This window comes from Phoenix dactylifera, chromosome 11 (genome assembly GCF_009389715.1).
Source record: "Phoenix dactylifera cultivar Barhee BC4 chromosome 11, palm_55x_up_171113_PBpolish2nd_filt_p, whole genome shotgun sequence".
NCBI lineage: Eukaryota > Viridiplantae > Streptophyta > Magnoliopsida > Arecales > Arecaceae > Phoenix > Phoenix dactylifera.
In genome coordinates, this window is record NC_052402.1 from 17,485,968 (window position 1) to 17,504,337 (window position 18,370).

The 18,370-nt window shown below is 38.1% G+C and overlaps 2 protein-coding genes across 5 annotated transcripts; one reads left to right on the plus strand and one right to left on the minus strand.

Moving 5' to 3' along the window:
• The first annotated feature begins 4,294 nt into the window (after window positions 1–4,294).
• LOC103721432 (pectinesterase-like) lies at window positions 4,295–6,674 on the plus strand. The gene is made up of 2 exons (XM_008811632.4): window positions 4,295–5,281; window positions 5,811–6,674. The coding sequence occupies exons 1-2, from the start codon at window positions 4,321–4,323 to the stop codon at window positions 6,500–6,502; spliced, it is 1,653 nt and encodes a 550-aa protein (XP_008809854.2). The 5' UTR covers window positions 4,295–4,320; the 3' UTR covers window positions 6,503–6,674.
• Window positions 6,675–7,419: 745 nt separating this feature from the next.
• LOC103721433 (protein NEOXANTHIN-DEFICIENT 1) lies at window positions 7,420–13,852 on the minus strand. 4 transcript variants are annotated; one of them, XM_008811635.4, is made up of 11 exons: window positions 13,714–13,852; window positions 12,153–12,221; window positions 11,951–12,034; window positions 11,765–11,828; window positions 11,499–11,545; window positions 11,308–11,362; window positions 11,185–11,223; window positions 10,575–10,743; window positions 9,253–9,319; window positions 9,116–9,172; window positions 7,420–7,882 (listed from the first exon to the last, which is right to left on the minus strand). In XM_008811635.4, the coding sequence occupies exons 2-11, from the start codon at window positions 12,215–12,217 to the stop codon at window positions 7,627–7,629; spliced, it is 903 nt and encodes a 300-aa protein (XP_008809857.1). In that variant the 5' UTR covers window positions 12,218–12,221; window positions 13,714–13,852; the 3' UTR covers window positions 7,420–7,626. The 4 variants fall into 4 exon arrangements, with proteins under 4 accessions (XP_008809857.1, XP_008809855.1, XP_008809856.1 ...); XM_008811633.4 differs by having other exon boundaries at window positions 12,153–12,344; window positions 13,714–13,818; XM_008811634.4 differs by having other exon boundaries at window positions 12,153–12,347; window positions 13,714–13,815.
• Between the last annotated feature and the right edge of the window lie 4,518 nt (window positions 13,853–18,370).

Consider the following 18,370-nt stretch of genomic DNA (forward strand, 5'->3'; position numbering starts at 1 on the left):
CTTGTTCATCAGGAATTCTTCTTTTTTTTAAAAAAAAAAAGCTTGTTCCTCCTCAAAATCCACTTTAGCCTCTCTCATCCGTGGATAAACGAGGAAAAAGGAGAATTAGAACACGAGCCATCATTTGATGCTCATCTAGCTTTGAGCTCCTAAGCTTGGGTTCTTATTCCTTCTTCTTTTCTTCTTTTACATTAGTGTATCGGCATGTATATTTTGAAACGGGTGCAAGGATAATAGGTTTCGAGGAGAGTTGAATTTTTCCAATACATGAACTCATTCCATCACATACGCCTGATAGCCTGAATGCAGGATTAATTCATGGCGTAGAAAATATGCGCGCAATTAAGATAATCCTAAGCTGCACACACAATACTCGAGAAATATCTATAAACGCTAGATACCCATACTTGGATGTTTGTAACTAAAATGGTATATATTCTAAAATGTGTTTAAACTTGCTTATCTTGGTAAAGAAAAACTTCAAATAAAAAGTCCAACCTTAAAGTAGTGTAAATCATAGCATGATTCGACCCGGATCCGAACCAGACTCAATTTATTTAGATTGGGTTTGGTTTATAAATAGATCCGACTTGATCCAAATAACCAGTTGGATCAAAAATTATAGCTGTGGATCCGACCCGATCCGATTTTCTATTGAGTTGAGTCTGGGTATAAAATTTGAACCCAAACAAGGAACCAAGTTGGGGCGGGGTCACTCATGACCCAATCCAACCCAACCCATTTGCACCCCTACTCATCGTTGGAGTCTTCTCTTGATCCCCCACGACGGTTTATGACCATGGTCGGAGTTCCAACCTCCAGGATTGCCTTGTTTCATGACTTAAAGGTTCGAAACCCCTATTTTTTGATCGAGTTGGCGCTACCGGCTGCCAGTCGCCACCTGTTGGTCAGCCGTGGATCCCTTGACCTTAGGCACCACCTGCAACCACCCTCTTCCTTCCTCTTCCTTGGTTAGAGAGAGAAGCTTGCTTTCTTTCCTTCTCTCTATTTCTCTCTCTTCTCCATCTTTTCTCTCTCTTGATTCTCTCTCTACTAGACTTTCTCTCTCTAGAGATGTTAGGTCTAGTATGGTAGCTCTCTTCATGATTTTGGATCGACTCTGATGAAGGGCCTTAATCCATGGTTGGTGGACGGTGCGTGAGCCCCCACCTTGGCCCTTTTTAGATATTGTTAGAATTGGTCCTTTGATCTCTATTGAAACTCCTGTATCCTAATACGAGCATGATTAGATGAATTTTGCTTTGATCAAACCAACTAGGGTGTTGGGCACTTCTATTAGGTCAGGCCCTATGAGAGTGCTGGAATTAGGATTTCTATTTTCGGAATAATTATGATAAATTCTAATAAAAATATAATTTTTAAATACTGGGATCTTAAAAGGATTTTTGAAATTATTTGGACTGATACTTTGGATTTGCTAGAAAGGTAAGTAATGTTTCACTTTTTTTTTAATTTATTAGTAATTATAAAATTATTATATTCATGACTATTGAGTGATATTTTTTATTATGCATGATTTGATGCATAGTATATTATTATTGAATATATTATTTTGGAATATTATGAATCTTATTATGGATATAATTGATTGATTTTGACACCACATGATTTTCGAATTGAAGTATGAAATTCTAAAATTATTTGAATTTCGATCCGGCTATATTGAGAACCCCGCCAATAGGAGCTAATACGTTAGCACACGATTTATCCTGAAGGTTGTGTCGCAAAATAATGCGCAACATACCACAAGCAGATACATGGTCCTAAAGAACTTTGCTACAAGATGATGCATAGATTACCGCATGAAGATGCATGGTGTTATGACTCTGCCATAAGGAAAATATTGTCATAGCTTAAAGTTGATAAGATAAACTGAGTATTTGAAAGAATATGAATCCACAAAGAAAAATTAATTTTTTGTAAAGATTTAATTTACGTGTTAGTATTGTATGTAAGCTTATTTTCTGCATATTATTATTTATTTGATTGTTTGATTTATTTAGCTAAAGTGATCATTGCTTATTGGACCATCTAGCTCAGTATTCGACTTTTTATTTTTGTTTACAGCTTCAAAGGACTAACCTAATCGGAATTCTAATATTATAGAGTGACTAGCAGAACTTTAGCATAGATTATCGTAGATTAGAGTTTATTTAAGTTGATGTGTTACTTTAGAACATGGTTAGAATTATGAGACTTAAATTTTATTTGACAGTTGGATTTGTTATTTAAATTATTTCTACTGCCTGATTATGATATCATGATGAGAAGCCTTACATGCCTGGTGAGAGAATTTTCTACGAGTATGAGATGGTTGCTGCGATCCTCCGGCTCGTGATCTTGGGTCGGGGGGCGTAATATTATGCCAGACCAGTTTTGAAGCAAAGATGAAACAAAAGAATCTTGTTACTGGATTGGGAATGATTTGGGGAGCAGTATGTTTTGATCAATGGAAATGCCCTCACACACACATTTTAGAGGGAAGTAAACTAAAATCAAATAAGGGCATGGCATGATAGAACTAAAATAAGTTAAAGAGCACGCTAGAAACAAAATCGCCAGTATCCAATATCCAGTAATGTTACCAACTCAATAAATTGGTACTTTTTCTCTATGATAATCTTTTTTCATTAAGATTGTATGTATTGACTATTGGGACTCAATTTGTTGAAACATATGGTGAAACCTAGAGATCTTTTCCTGGCTATATTTCCAACCATGTAAATTTGTAGAGTAATTCATATTAATTTCCACCAGATCTTTTTTCTTTCAGAAAAAGCGGGCATATGTTAAACAATGTCATTAGATAGCATAAGATAAGAACAATTTAGACTGCCCTTCTGGTGGTCGCTTGACATAATTGCTGTATTTCTCATTGTGTGCGTCCACCCATAGGTCCATGCCATGCGCCTTGTTTCGCATAAATAAAAAGTAAGATCAAACGTTCTAAGTTTCTTGACCCTTTATGCATGCACTGTTACCCATTACTTCAGCAACAATAATATCAAATCCAGCTCTCAACCACAAAAGGGGCAATACTAGCATGTTTGAACTTTGGATCCCCCTCCAATCCTTCTAGGATATCTGGTCTGAATACTGTCAAAATATATAGAAATGGTTCAGTGTGCCCAAATAATAATCTATCAAACTGGTGTCTTCCTCTAAAACAAGCTTTCCTTTTGTCTTCGAAGATATATGAATGTGCAATGATAGGACCATCCGGGATGTAACGTAGAAGATGCCCATTATGCATGCACTCAACTTTTAGCTCCGCTAATGGAGTAGATTGTGCCCCCACAAGGCCAAAGTTTCTCAAAGATATTATAATGATGCACCGACAGAATCATGGGACTCACATGCCTGTTGGACTTTGTCGTTCTAAAGCCATCCCCCCAAAATGAGAACCCAAGGGAAGTCACTCGAAAGTACTCGGAATGGAGTAGAAATGTTGCTTATTTTAATCCATAATTACTCTGTGGGACAAGAGCATCTAGATAGTATTATGATCATTTAAGGTTAAGAACTGTGGATAAGGCTCCTAGTGAAGTAGGCCATTGTAAAAGCCATGCCTAATTATGGGGGATGTGGATCAGCTAGACCATGCAGAATGCAGTGCACAACGTAGCAGCTTATCATTAGCTCCTACTTTTTATGGCCATCCAAGATTACAAGTTTTGGTGTATGTGGTGGTGTCCGATTGTATGATAAGGTGTTCCATATTCTATAAATCTTAAGTTTGCAATCAAGAGATCTTAATTTTCCAAGCATCCAAATAAATGTAATCATTCCTATAAATAAATAAATAAATAGATGTGATCTCGTAACCATGCATATACTGCTTGTTTAAAGAAAAGAACTCGACCACTGAGTGGTAGTACAGTTGGAACGACGTTTTGTTTTCAACAGAATGATTCATATTCAAAACGCGTGGGCATCTATTAAATACAAAGACCGGATGCCCCCTATCTGGTTTGTCCGTTGGGAACGTTACTGGTACTTTGATACTGAGATGGTGTTGGAACGATGTATCATGCGGATTTGTCCGTGCCAGTGAAAAGGGTATAAAAAATTTTCTATCTGCATCAAATATTCTCTGATGAAAGAAGGGCAGCGGGCTGCCACGCGGGTGGTTGAGTTGCAACGGCAGCTTTATGAGAGCACTCGGCAGCTTTTATTGACCGTAGGCTTTTTTAGCTTTTCTGACTGTAACTCTCTCTCTATCTCTCTCTCTCTTTCCACCCCAACCTTCCTATAAAGTAAGCTCATGGGAAGCATAAACCTCTCCATGGTAGTACAACCATGGAACAAAGCCATGAACCCCTCCTTTCTTCTCCTGCCACCTGCAGGAAGAGCACCCATCGTTGCAACGCCCTATTATTCACGCTCTCCTTAGCTTCCCTCATTTGCACCGCCACCCTCATCACCGTCCAACTCAACACCAACACCACCACCCCCAACCCCTCCCATCTCTGCGCCAACTCCCCGAGCCCGGCCCCATGCAACGCCGTTATCTCCACGGCCCTCTCCGCCCTCGGCCGCCGGTCCAAACCGGACCCGGTCCAAGTCCTCCAAACCATCCTCCACCAATCTCTCCTCCAAATCGACTCCTTCCTCACCGTCGCCGACAATTTCCACCGTCCGATCGATGGAACCGGCTCCATCCAACGGTCTGCCCTCGCTGACTGCATCCATCTGATGGATCTCTCACGTGACCTCCTCCGCGACTCGGCCTCCGCCATCTCCGCCGAGGCCTACACCGAAGCTCGCACGTGGCTAAGCGCCGCGCTGACCAACCACGTCACGTGCTCAGACGGGCTTACTAGGCCTATCGGCCCACTAATGGAGGCCCATTTAGAATCCCTAACGGCGTTGGCTAGCGCCTCCCTCGCCGTTCTAAGCGCCGTTTCCCCGTCTGACGGTGATGCAATCGAACGTGTTAGAAGGTTTCCGTCATGGCTGACGGTCAAGGATCGGAAGCTTCTAGAATCTTCTTCGTCGGACGGGATTGCGGCGAACGTGACGGTGGCGGCGGAGGGGAGTGGGGACTATAAGACGGTGCAGGAGGCGGTGGATTCTGCCCCCGACAAGGGGAAGGTGCGGTATGTGATTTATGTGAAGGAGGGAACGTATAAAGAGAATGTGGTCGTCGGAAAGAAGAAGACTAATGTTATGATCGTTGGCGACGGTATGAATTCGACCGTTATAACTGGCAGTCTCAATGTTGTGGATGGGTCGACGACTTTCAACTCAGCAACATTTGGTTGGTGTGCTTTTAACTTATCAGCAACCAAGATTTCTGGCTTATTTTGAGAAATTAATTATATAGCATTATAACTCGTTTTGTTTTTCTTTTCTTGCAATATTTATCTTGGTTGGATTTTTTTGTTATATTTAAGGATTGATATTTTCTTATGATAGCAGGGAGACCTACGGAAATGTTGGCTGATTTCTTGCCCGGAATATGTTGAAATTTAGTAGCAATTTTGACATGAAATTAATATTATTTAGTTAAAAACTCATCTTGTTGGATGCTTCCAGTATAGGCTCTGTAATTAGAAAATTCTTCTCAAAGCAGAAGCAAGAAGTCCTAGTATCCTATTTTTTCAGACAAATCATCACCTTTTGCTACTAGACAAAAATGGCTTTCAATTGCCATCATTTCTGTCACTGAGAAAAGAAACTTCATGATTTCTGCAATATCTATGCGGCATGCATACACTGAAATTTGGATATATGTTGCTAGAAGTTAATTACTAGTCCAACCCTAAGACATTTTAAATGGAATGCAGCTGCCGTGGGGGAAGGATTCATACTACAAGACATCTGCATTGAGAACACGGCAGGACCCGAGAAGCACCAGGCAGTGGCACTGCGAGTCGGTGCTGATCGATCGGCCATAAATCGTTGCCGTCTCGATGGCTACCAAGATACACTCTATGCCCACTCCCTCCGTCAATTCTATCGAGACTCTGTAATTTCAGGCACCGTCGACTTCATCTTCGGCAATGCAGCAGTGGTCTTCCAAAATTGCAACCTTATTGCCCGCAAGCCGATGAGCCACCAACAGAACCTTGTGACGGCTCAAGGCCGGGTCGACCCGAACCAAAACACAGGGACTTCAATCCAAAGCTGCAAGGTGGTGCCAAGCGATGACCTCAAGCCGGTCAAGGGGTCGATACCGACGTACCTCGGCCGGCCATGGAAGGAGTACTCGAGGACAGTGTTCATGCAATCCTACATTGATGATCATGTGGATCCCAAGGGATGGATGGAATGGAGTGGGGACTTTGCACTGGACACCTTGTACTATGGAGAGTATGCCAATATTGGCCCAGGCGCTGGGACTAGTGGGCGTGTGAACTGGACTGGCTACCATGTGATAACCGACCCTAATGTCGCTAAGGATTTTACTGTGGCAGGGTTGATTCAGGGAGGGACTTGGCTGCAGCCCACTGGAGTGGCCTTCACAGAAGGATTGTGAATCAGGTTTAGATAAAGAGGTGGTGCTGCCTATGGTTTGAGCGTTTGTATGCGGGCTTCCTTTGAAATGAGAGGCATGTGGGATATTAAAAATGTGATTTTCTCGTGGTTTATCTTATAAGAAGCTTTGAAAAATATAATGAGAAAGCACTCTTGGGGCTTGGCAACTTCAATTTGTAAATGCTTCGGGCTTATCTTCACCAGCATATTATTAGGTTTCGTCGGTAATCATACGATTGATTTGTTAATCAGTAAGTATTACAACCAATGCATATGATAGATAGCTCTCACTGTAGTGGCCGAAATACTGACATCTAAATTGTTTTATCTAGTTTGGCATAGTAGAGCTTTTTTCAAGACTTTCATCCCATGGGTATGTTATTAGCTTGTAGAAACTTAAAAACCATGGGCATCAGAAGTCCTCTCAAATAAGATATCCAAACTCAAGGACAAACTTTTAAAAGAACAATATATAATTACAAGTATCTATTTCATATTGAGGAAAGGGAACAGGATAGGATATGTTGGGAATAAGTTTGTGCACAAGACCGTTTCCTTTCTTTGGACTTTATTGTAGACAACTTAAAAAACAGTATACTGATAGGCATGTGAGAGTAGATGGTTTGGATGATCCCATCAAATGGTTGAAGGAACTATTTATACGGACTCTTTGTAACGAATACTTTTCCATTACTTTTCCAAGAAAAGGTACATTCGCATGTCTTGAAGGAAAAATACTTCCAAGAAGAGGTACATTCGCATGCAAAAAATACTTCCAAGAAGAGGTACATTCGCATGTCTTGAAGGAAAAATGAGAAGGAAACCCATGACGTCTAAAAAAGGGTTTTAATACCAATGGTAAAGTTCAATGGACTAAGAGTATCAAGTATCAGAAGCCATACTAATCAAACAAGGACCTTGTGGAATACCTGAGTGTTAAAATTACTTACTATTAGCAAAACACCACCAGAGTCAACAATAGTCATAGCCAAAGCATGTTATATCATCGGCTATTTTATGCATCTAATGAATTTCCACTTTAGTGAAAAAATATCACCACACAAACAAATGGCAAAGACGAACAATTAAAGACATTTTGTAAAATAAAATGCTCTGAATATTGATTTAGTGAGATCTTGATTCTTCCAGTTGATTCTTCTTACAGTGAGGAACCACGACAGTGGGAGCTTCAACCTGCATCTTTAGAAAGTTGAACTCCAAAGCCATGATGGGTCTTGATAGCAACACCGAAATGCTTCGGTTCCGTGCTTCATCTTCAGCAAAACATTTGGAACCTTGATTGCTAATATTGGTGTTATGGTCATCATCAGCGTCAATAGTCTTTGGCCTTGATATTTTAGCAGTCTCCACCACTCGCACCCTGCACAGTATATTCCATTATGAGCTAGAGCCTGCTGAGGAGGAACAAGGATAATTCTAACATGCTTTGGTGGGCCTCCACAGGTCACAGACTCATAGGAAATCCATAACCAACAGAAATTTCAAAATATACAGAGCTTGTTGATTGATTTGAAAGAAAATGTCTCATGGCCTGAATGCAAGAAAAAGATCAAAAAGCTAGTTCATACAAAAACAAACTCTACAACAGCCAGTTGTTTAAGAAAGGTTGAACAAGTGACAATCATATCCCCATAACTCGAAGGAATACACGGTTTAAAATTTCATATGAAACAATGCACTGATTTTTTCACATTACAACACAGGTGTCTCATCAAATTGAAAACACGAGATTTCTACTGAAGTTACATAAACTACATCCAGAACATAAGAATCTACTTATACCTACGCCAACTTCATCAATTTGATAGTTACAAGTATTAGCATTACACCTTCAGACTATTAGCCACTAACTTTCTTGTATCTATTTCACTACTTCATGAAAGAGTTGAAATCCAGGTGGGTGCTCCAATTCCGTCCTTTTCTTTCAGGAAAAAAAAAGACAATTCCATGAAAGAATTGATGCACCTTGAGTCATAATTGACAGATTTTTCACCATATGTTGAAAGACTGCACATATATTTTCCATGTTTTATAGATTTAAAAATGTGTTTTAACCTTTCTGTTCCTTCTATTTTTTAAGCCTAGATTACCATTTTCCCAACATAAGCCTGTTTCAGGCATGATGACAAAAAGGAGCTGAAAATGTCCAGTTTAAGGATGCTCTAAACATGCTCTGAAGTCACAGTTTTAAACCCTGCATGAATCAGTAATTCTGCAAAAAGGTCCCCAAAATTTAGACTTGTTTCTCTATATGGGAGATTGCATGGATAAATCATCCACTTCTTTCGTACTTGAATTATAGACTGACTGCAAAAAAGGTTCACATCCATATCACAGTAAGAATTATTTCTTATCAGATGAATCGCCTAACTGGTTGGACTTGCTACTTCAAAGTTTAATCTGAAAGATGAACAAATTGATATCTTACTTTAATAGGATAATTTATCTAGACAAGCTACATTTTTTCTCTTCCACAAAACAAGCAACTGCTGTAACAGAAAAGTATCATGTCTTAGCATCAGCATAGAGGTAAAGAAATGTAATGTACTCATTAACCTTGATAAAGATAAGTCATATCACAGTTAATGCAGACCTGCATTCAATCTGGCAGGAGTACTTAAGAAGCTGGGGGTTGTGTTCGGTTTGGCCACTGAAATTCCATAATATAGAAGTCATTCTCAAGTCAAAACATGGCAGGAAAGCTGAACTCAGTATTTGTAAGACACTGACCTAAAGCTCGGAAGTGACATTCTGATCATAGGACCCATACATTTCTCATTTGTTTTAGATTTCGGCACTGCCATCACCAAGCTCATGACCAGGAGAAAGAGAACAGTAATAAATCAGAACAAGAAATATATGTTCTTCTGACATTAATTTAGAAAAAAAAAATCATTGCTTTAGATTACAATTACCCTAAGTTTTCCTTTTGCAGCAAAATAGACCCTACATTAGCATTTCTTCAAACAAACAAGGTATCGACTTAGAAATTAAGAAATGTAATCAAATTGCTGGACTAATTGAAAGAATTTAATATCTTCAAACAAACAAGGGATTTCATTCTGGCTTTATAACTCATATCCGCCCCGCATCCCCCCCCCCCCCTCCCCACCCAAAAGAAATACCTAGTCTCCAGTTTCCAAGACTTCTTTCAGCATTGAAACTAGAAAGCAGGTTTATCTCGTGATTACAAATATCACATTCCTAGATTAAGTAATTTATCACAATTACTGATTCATTATATATTAAATGTTAAAATTAATCCAGTTCAACAAACTACAGGACCAATCTTTAACCTCTATATTCCTTAAGAAGTTATTCATCAAAGCACAAAGCATTTTCCAATACTTTGTACTCTTGTTTCATCAGGCCCTACACTATATCATTAGTTGTGTATTCTTGTGCCTCAACAACATTTGAAAAAGGAAAAAAAACAAAACTTGCAAATAGCAGTCAACATTATCAAGAAAAAAAAATAAATAAAACAGAGGCATATCAGACACTCAGCCATAGAGTCTGTCACCTGCTTGGAAAACATTTCCTAAAACTAAACATGATCATCTGAAAACCTTGTCACAAAATCACAATGTGGTCAAATTGACTAAAGCAAGATAGAATCTACTAATTAGTCTAGTAAGTACCGAGAACAGTGAAACAAAATGAACTAATTTAAAAAGGATAGTAATTTTTAACAAATGGCAAAAGATAAGAATATTGACCAAATATATATTCCCCCTGAAGTGGCTAGCATATAACTTTCATGACTATAATCCACAAGCCCTGTCTCTTTTACTTGAGAATGGTGTTAGAAATTTTGTATTTCACCTGTTTCTATGAGGAAAATATTCCATATTAATTCAAACTCATTCATGAAGTTGAAAAAGTAGTTGTTAAACAGCTACGATCAGACAGTAAAACTGCTGTAAAAATATTGATCCAGATTATCTGACAGTCATGTTATAGTAGATTATACAATAAGGAGAAAGCAACTGATTGGCACATAATAGATCATTCACAAAATATATTTCAATGGATCTAAACAGTTCACTCACCAACAAACGGCAAATTGATGTTACATATGGACATTTGGGAAGAGCCCTTAATTTCTGATACTTGGATCTCACCATGCTCCTTTGACTTGCAGTAAGCAGAACTCATGCCAATCATGTTTAGGAAACTGCTCTGTCTGCTTGATGATTTCTCCATTATTTCCATTTTTCTCTGTCTCAAAGAAGATGAATAACATCAGACTGCTAAGTGCATCAACCTGTAAGACACTTGTAGATATCTTTTAACACTAAGTTCTGCTGCTCAATGATTTACTTGCATAAGAAAATGGACAAAGATTGCAGAAAATGGACTATATATGCTTCTACCATATTTGATATATTTGTTATTTTGTTATCTGTGTCCACACATGAAGCACAGATTACCAAATCAAAAAAAAAAAAACAAAAAAACAAAAAAAAAAACACAGAATTGTTGGATGAATAATAAGCTCCTGACAACCCGTAAGAACTGCATGGTATATACAATGTTCTCCACACAATAATGGAACTGAGTATGCATGTATTTTAACAAATAGAGAAAAAAAAGATCCCAGTCCTTTCTTTGTGCTATGTATCATAAGTCTAGAAAACTGGATCATTTAATTTAGAGTACCTTTGAGAATACCGCAACATGGCTTGGAAGCCCTATTTCCTATAAAAATGTAAGTTGTGTCAAGTAAATAATGGCAGAATAGAACAAAGAAAAATGACACTACATAGAAATGCTCTATCATACCTTTCGGCCATGCCCGCAAGCCTCATAACTATTCACAAGTACTCTAGCAGCCCATCTATGAATGAATTAAATCAAACAAAAGAGAGATATCACAGTGAACACTATGATTACAAATAAGGAACAACAGCTATGATATATGAATGTAATCTTATGTTCCCTATTATACCAGCTACAGGGTATAGAACCATTACGCGCATGAAGTCGGTGGGTTCCATACGATGCCAGCAATCACCACGAGCTGAGAATGTACGTACTCAAGTAGATTAGCAATGATCAATTACAGGTTGTAAGAGCATAAATACACTAAAATGCATCCATGTCAGAATTTCTATAACTTGGTCTAACTCTGCTGTTATTTAGCATCTGATTAAAAATGCCCTTGAATAAGCAATTTATGATTAGCTTTCCAAGTTCTTGGGTATGAACAAATTTTTAACTGAAAGTCAATATGTCAAACCTCATCAAACCTTCCAGCTGGGCTGTCATCATAGTGAGCAAGGAAGAGACCACCAAGGGTATACCTGTGAAGCCGAAGCTCATCTTAATTACATAGATAACTAATTTTACTGTTTGGTGGAGAGCCTTGTCCAATCATGATTCCCACTAATGAACAAGAAAAATGTTTCCACAGATCAGAAAGTACCCAAACGCTTCAACTAGTCTTAACTCCTTTGGAATGAAAGCCCGAGCAGTTTCTGCTTTCACGAGATGAAGTTGGTATAGAGCACTAAAAAGGAAATGCATGCAAATATAGCTTGTAAATAACTCATTCATATATATTGGTTAAATAGATGAATTTTTTTCCCCTCCAAGTAAGCCAGAATGGAAAGTGGCAAAGGGCTTGCCTGCCTTTAAATAACCATGGTGGCCCAAGGGTGTAACCAGAAGAAGGTCTTTCTGCAGCTTCCATCAATCTCCAATCCACATCCAAAAGGCAAATCGTTCAGTTGATTCAGAGCTGGACTTTTAGTCTCATAAAGGGGACAGGTTGGCAAAGTTGAAAAAAGAACAGCAGGTGATGCAATAGTACCATAGAACTGCTAAAAAATGGAACTTAAAAGATGAGGCTGGAATTCTAACAAAAAGAATTTCTAGAATCAATTTGACCAAAATTGTACTCATCCTGCTAAACTTAGTCCACCAGGCTCATATGTTAAAATTAAAAGTTTTGGAACAATGACAATAAAACAGTCTTTAGCAAATATGATGAACAATGAAATCTGCAGTCCCAATTTATGGACTCGCCGTCAAATGCTTATAGAACCACAATCTCAAAGAACCTTGATTGACATGTACAAAACAAGCATTTGACATAACATGTAGAAGCCTCGAAGACTCATGACACCTCTATATTCTAGTCCAGTGCAAAATGTAAAATTTAGGACTCGTTTGGTTCGTAGGAAGAGGTGGGGGAAAAGTGTGGTTCACGGGAAAATGAAGAAATAGCTCATGCTTGGCAAGAGTTTTCAAAAGAGAAAGATGGAAAAGTAGCATTCCCATTCCCATGAGAATAAGATTTCATATTTCATGGGATAGAAAAACCCATGCGGGACATGAAAAAGTCTAATTCCTACCAACTGGGAATTGGCATAATTTTTTCCAAATATACCCTTAAATTTTTAGATAAAATAGGATAAGATATTTCCCTTGATTAAAGGTATAACAAGTAGTTTACATAACTTTCTCATAAAAATAGATGCTCAACCAAATATAAGCCATTCTGAAATATGCCACTTCCCATGGTCAACCAAGCATGCAACAATTATTTCTCGGGCATCATATATTTAGGCATCAGCTTCCCCCTCCCCCTCCCCCCCCCCAAAAAAAAAAAAAATTACAGTAAAGAAAAATTCTTTCCGCAAACCAAACGAGTCCTTAAAATGAATGGGAAACAAATGAAAGCCTCAACACCTTAGCAGTACCAGTCTGCAATTTTTGGCACTACCGGACCACTTTTTCTATCCAAAAAAATTCCATTCTGTTGATAATTAAGAGATGGGAAGAAATAGCAAAGCTGTGTTATTAATTACTCCTCCCACCTTCCTGTCAATACTCCTCAGTACAAAAACAACTACTCGAAATCAGAAACCTTAGCTTGTTTAGTACTTCAATGCAAAAAAAGTAAGCTTTTTTTTTTTTTTACTGAAAAAGGGTGCAAGCATAACAAATACACTAATTATAACTATGATTAATTAATTCTAGTCGGCAAAGATTTCCTTTTTTCACCATAAAACATCATAAATTACCAAAAAAAAAAGAGTAGAACAATGGTCATTTGGGCAAGAAACTTAGAAACCCTACTCAGGAGCCAAAGTGGAGAAATAAAAGCTCTAAACTCATCTTCAATTTGGCAAAACGAATTCTACGGGAGGATCCCAGTGAAACCCTGGACAAGGAAACACATACCTTGGAGGTCGAAGCCGAACTACGGCCAGGCAAGATCCCTAAGTTGACTTGACTGAGAGGAGCAAAGAGCGAAGCAAGAGGCTGTTCCTTCTAAAATTTAAAGAGACGAAAGGGGGACGCTATCGGAACTCGGTCGAGATCTATCAAACGTGGCGACCACTTGGGGGGATTTGGATCCACCGTATCCAATGAGATCTCCCCGTGTGTCCAGTTGGATTGGGCTTGTCCGGTTTCTTTCGGATCCAGCGGGACCACCCAAGCGTCATCATAATAAAAAAAATGGAAAAAAGAAAAAATATTTTTTTAAAAAAAGAGATGATCTTTCGTTTGGTAGTTTGGCAGGAGATCTTGTGGTATGTCAAAAATTATTCATGCGAATCAACAACATCATCCAAATCTTGAGAATCTTTTTGAGAATCCTATCATGAGCATTATGATCAACGAAATCCTTATCAATATCCACTAAAATGATAGTTTTCTTAAAATGCTATCATGATGAGCAACGAAATCCTCGTCGGTATCCACTAAAATGATTTAGTGAATCTTGGCAAGGGTCTTGTTGATGGGGATTTGATGAATGTTGCTAAGATTTTGATACATCTTGTGAGTCCGTACATATACATATATATACACACACACATATACATTTGGGCCTTAGGCTTTGTTTGGGGAAGTTTTTGGAGGGCGAAAAAGCACTTTTAGATTGAAAAAAAAAGGTGTTTGATAAAAATTTCAAAAAGCTATTTTAGCTTTTTCAGAAAGCTAAAAACAGCTTTTTGGGAGAAGCTCCATTTTGGCGCTTTACGAAAAAGCTGCTTTGAGCTTTGTCGAGAAGCTGTTTTTTTAACCAAAATACCCCCATTTAAAAGCTCCTTTTTCCTTCCAAAACCTTCCATCCCGCCGCCTCTTCCTCTCTCACCCATCCCCCTCCCTCTCCCTCTCTATCTTCTTCTTCCTCTTAGCGTCGTTGCCTCCGTTGTTTTTTTTTTTTTTTTTTTGCTTTTGTTTTGGGAGGCAGTCCGTGGCTGCTCACAGTGGTAGCCACCACGCAGGCCACCACCCATGGCCGGCGATCCCTCTGCAGGTCGTCGCGACGTCCCCTGTGGCGCTCGGCTGGCCCGTGGAGTGCTCGGGCTCGACCGTGGGGTGGCCGGGCCTCCGCCAGCCGCGGGAGCGCGGCGTCCCAACCGCGAGACTGGAGAGGCGAGCCACAACAAAACCCCCATGGCGGCCCCCTCCTGTGGCCGCCGCGGCTCGGCCCCCTTCCGGTGTCGTCGGCCTCATGGGAGGAGAAGAAAGGATAAGAAGGGGAGAAAGGAAGGAAGGAGAAGAAGAGAAGAAAAAAGAAAAGAAAAAGAAAAGAAAAAAATAAGAAAAGGAAAGAAATAGAAGAGAAGGAAAGAAAAAAGAGAAGAAAAAAAGAAAAGGAGAGAAAAAGAAAAGAAAAGAAAAGAAAAGAAATAAATAAATAAATATGTAGTTAAATGAATGAATAAATAAATAAATAAGATAATAAATAAATATATTTCAATAAAATAAAATAATAAATAAATAACTAAATAAATAATCAGCTAGTGGCAAATAATCTGATCTAAATAAATAAATAAATAAAAATATTAGTAATTATTTAACTATTTTTATCACCAAGCTAGAAAATTTGTTAGAGAGATAAATGGTCATAGGGTGAAAAATTAATTTACACTAATAATTATAATATTTTATACATTTATTATTGTATTATATTACATTATAACATAATATATTGATATGTTATGTTAAATAATTTTATATTATATTAAATTATTTTATAGTATACAATGTTATAGTACTATATTATAGTAATATTATATTACATTACATTAATAGTATACTATATCATATATTTATGTATTAATATATATTATATTTTATTATACTCTGTTGTATAATACTAGTAATATCCTTTATGGTCATCTTATCTCACAAAAGTATTTTCTCAGTTTGTTTATCAAACACATATTAAAGTGTTATAAAAATTCTACTTCAGAAAGCTCTACTTCCAAAAGCTCAACTGCCAACAGCTCCCCCAAATAGAGCTTTAATGTTTTGCCCAGGCCCATGCTTTTTGCCTACTTCACCAAGTCACCATCACGTTGGAGGTTCAACCATGGCGAGATAAACTAAGGACTTGATTAATCTCAAGGGGTATATTATTAGCTTCTAAAAAGTTAAACCATGGGTATAATCAACTGGCATGTGAGAATAGATTGTTTGGATGATCTGATCTAATGGTTGAACCTCATTTAAAAAGGCTAATCAAAAAGTATTTTTAGATTTTCTTAGTCCTGTATAAATACTCAAGATTTTCTCAAACCGATGTGGCATTAAATATACGCTCACACGAGACTTCGCATATTGCCCTCGTTAGTTTATAATAATAAAGCAGTGTAGCCGGACCATTGCATGTCTATGGTTTTCTTCCCTCTCCTCTCTCCCTCTCTCTCTCCTCTATTGTGCATTTTTTTGTACATTGCTCCATCTGGCATGCAGTTCATTTATCCATATCCTTTTAAACTTTTATGTGTCTTCTCTTTTCTTCGAGAGACCGTTGCATATCTAATTTTTATAGGGTAGCTGGTGCATGAATGAAGTTGAAAATGGCCCAGCAAATGGCCATTGATGGCCGGATTTAATCCGGCTGTCAGTTATATTTTTGGGGGGCCTATATAAAGCCCCCCCTTTTCCCTAGTTGAAGGCACATGAAGAAAATCTCTCCTCTTGCATATTTTTATGTTCTCTCTGAAAGAGTAGATGCCCTACAAGCCAATCGCAATATGTATTGCGAAAGGTTTTTTCTTTTGATTTGTCCAAATCATGTACATGACATTTAAATATGAATAAAGGCGTTATGTTTTATCATATGCTGTTGATTATATTTATGATAAACTCCTTAGATTAGGGCAATGGTTTTAAGACTATGATGAGATCATACTAGTGAGACTTAAAATCCTAAAATCCTAATCTTAAATATTCCCAGTCATTGGTACATTGAGTCGGGGATCAATGATTACCGGAAAGACTGGCATGTCTTATGTATGCTCGATGCAGAGGATGATTGATCTCACAATCATTTGTGTGGAGACACTAATACAAAGATGTGGGTGCTCATTAGAGGAATGAGTTCACTGAATTGACCTACAAAGAGAAATCTTATGAAGTCTTACTTACATGTCAAAAGATGATTCTCTTAGTGGGAGTTGTGCAACTGATCCTATGACCTGAGATCACCATGGTATCTTGTGCACATGAACCCATATTTTGGTTTACACTCATTCATGACAATAAGTTATGTACGAGGTCTTCTGGATATGGTGAATTGTGTACGAAGATTATGAGTAGGTCAACAAGGAATTAATCACTTCTAGTAAGAGAAGATAGCATCCTATTTATTCTAATCATATGATAATTCAGGAAGCCTTTGATCAAAGCAGAATGAAAATTAGAAAGAGTTTCTACTATTTCATTATTTGAATTATTATTAAAAGATTGAGAAAAATATGAATATGAAATTGAGTTTGACATATATTCATACTCATATACATATTTGGGATGCAGTTTGATTAAAGGATTGAATTGCATGGTAACTTGCCACTGAAGGGTATTTTTGGTATTTCCACCAAATTCCATATTTTTCGGGTAGACATGACACGTTGCTAGACGTCAATCTTGTCTTATAGGTTTGATCGAATTAAAGAGTTTAATTCGATCACCAATTAGAAAGGATTCTAATTGTTAAGTTTGGGTTCGCGCAGTTTGGACTTAAATCGATTAGAAAAGTTCTAATCAAGTTGGGTCAACTTGCACTCACACCTATTGCTGGCTAAGTATGGAACCCAATGGGTCACACACAAGAAAACTTATTAAGGGTCTAATTGGATTAGATCATGTTTGCAAGATAGACATCCTAGCAGGTGTTGCAAACCCTTAGCTCTTGATTCGAATTGAATTCGAATCTGATTCTTAATTGATCTAATTTGATTAGATCATCTTCTAATATGGGTTAGCCAAGAGTTGGCACCTAATTGGCTTGGTTTGAGTCTAATTGGATTAGATTTAATAAATCATTCAATCTAGACCGTTAGATCTTGATCTACCGTTGGATGAAGACATAATGGAGAGTTGGTTTAACCCAATTGGATTGGGTTAGAGGATGGCTATCATAATTGACCATTGGATCTTAATCCCACCATTGGATGAAGACATAATGGGTCAAGTAAATGGCGCCTTGCATTGGAGCCCTTGGATCATCATCATGAAAGATCAAGAGGTGAGGCATGATGGACATGTGATTAGCATGTGATGTTGACTTGGTCAAAATATGGCACCACATGAAAGGACATATCATTTGATACACCTCTTCACTTGATCTGCACCTCCTCTTATTTGATATGGCCCTTAAATGATGTCCTTTCATGAAAGGATGTGTGGATGGGATGCATCCCTTGGAGATGCATCCCTACACCTATTATAAATAGGCTAGCACTCCATGGGTTTCATCATTCCAACTCCACCCCACTCTTCTCTTCTTTCTTTCTTATATTAGTTTCTTTCTTTCTAGCATTGCTTCTAGTGTGTCCTAAGCCAAGACAAGGTGGTCTTCTTTAGGACAAAAGGATTA